This window comes from Amphimedon queenslandica, unplaced genomic scaffold (assembly GCF_000090795.2).
Source record: "Amphimedon queenslandica unplaced genomic scaffold, v1.1 AMPQUscaffold_3024_Cont24977, whole genome shotgun sequence".
In the NCBI taxonomy this organism is placed as follows: domain Eukaryota; kingdom Metazoa; phylum Porifera; class Demospongiae; order Haplosclerida; family Niphatidae; genus Amphimedon; species Amphimedon queenslandica.
The window spans coordinates 1-1,364 of NW_003556644.1; the positions used below are offsets into that span (position 1 = coordinate 1).

A 1,364-nucleotide genomic window follows, 5' to 3' on the forward strand; every position below is an offset into this window, starting at 1 on the left:
GTATAAAGAACAATGAGCATGCAGTTCTTTTCGTATCTATTATGAATCAGTGAAGAGCCTCTTTCCTGCTATAAACAACTTATTTCCTTCTTATTTTGGAAATTTTCGTCTATCTCCATTCCTTCTGTTTTGTCAAGGGGTCTGACAAAACCCAGAGTCCAGTACTACACTCTCTTTGGAATCCAAATAGAATCCAGTGGAATCCAAGATTTTTAGAATTTTAGGCAGTATCTAGAGTTATACAAGCATTTTTGTAGTATACCATTTAGAATCAAGCAGGAATCCAGCACCTGAATTTAGGAATCCAGGCATCCCATACAAAATTTGAGGCAGTGTCAGACCCCTAACCAAGGGGTGTGGTACTTGTGTGGGTAATAATTTCCGCGCTTAGATGTAACGGTATTCATACGTACTTTACTTCAAAGGCAGTATAAACTAATGCACAGGTTATGTATACTGATAGTATAACTTACTATTTTATTATTTGATAATTGAAAAAAGTAGATACTGTTAGTAGAAATATCTTCATCACCATCAGTCACTATTCCTCCATACATAATTCCTTTATTATGACTGATTCTTTCAATTATAAAGTGACTAGTTGGTGGAAAACACTGTCCAATGACAGTTGGAACAATCCATTGACCTAAAAATAATTGCATGTTATTATTTTTTATTATGTAATACATGTATCACTATTGACTCTAGTAAACTACATGTAATTTACTTCAAAATAGTTATATTTCTAACGAGCCACTTACCACTGGAAAGTTTGTAGGTATTTTGTTCATTAGTTATAAGATAATCATCAACACCAGGTTTCCTAATTGCATCATATTTGAACTGACGATTCCGTTTAGTAGTAGTAGTAGATAAAGGACCATACCCACCAATAACCAGTAATTGTCGAGGTTTACCTTCCCGTCCCATTCCCATATAGAAATTTCAAGCTTGCTACAAGCTTGTTACAACCAGTTCACAACCTCGCAAGGTTGTAGCAACCTGGTAACAACCTTGTACAAAAGTGATAAAGTTGTGAGCAACCTAGTGACAACCTTGTATAAAAGTGCTGAAGTTGTGACTAACATGTTACAAACATAACAACCTTGTGACAAGGTTGTCCGAAGGTTGGCAGGAAACTGAGGTTTCATTAAGTACGCCCCACGATGATATGAAGCTATTGCTACCATATATAATGGGGACCATTGACCAGCCCTTGTACAAGTCAATAAAGATAGTATTAATACACATCCACATCTTTATACATTAGCTACATGTATCATAGATACATTACAAGTATCTAGAAATCATTTGACATTATATGACATTAATTATGTGTCGGTAGGCTTTCAGATTATAGTTAT

General features: G+C 35.0%; 1 protein-coding gene across 1 annotated transcript; it reads right to left on the reverse strand.

Annotated features, from left to right (window-relative positions):
- Window positions 1–200: 200 nt before the first annotated feature.
- On the reverse strand, window positions 201–1,187 carry LOC109593058 (uncharacterized). The gene is made up of 2 exons (XM_020008315.1): window positions 762–1,187; window positions 201–646 (listed from the first exon to the last, which is right to left on the reverse strand). The coding sequence occupies exons 1-2, from the start codon at window positions 934–936 to the stop codon at window positions 420–422; spliced, it is 402 nt and encodes a 133-aa protein (XP_019863874.1). The 5' UTR covers window positions 937–1,187; the 3' UTR covers window positions 201–419.
- Window positions 1,188–1,364: the final 177 nt, after the last annotated feature.

What these genes read in the sequence shown, in the direction of transcription:
- LOC109593058 (XM_020008315.1), bottom strand. Translation starts at nt 936, where the DNA reads ATGGGAATGGGACGGGAAGGTAAACCTCGACAATTACTGGTTATTGGT. An exon ending in TACCTACAAACTTTCCAGTG is followed by an intron (nt 647 to 761) that starts GTAAGTGGCTCG and finishes AATTATTTTTAG; the next exon opens with GTCAATGGATTGTTCCAACT.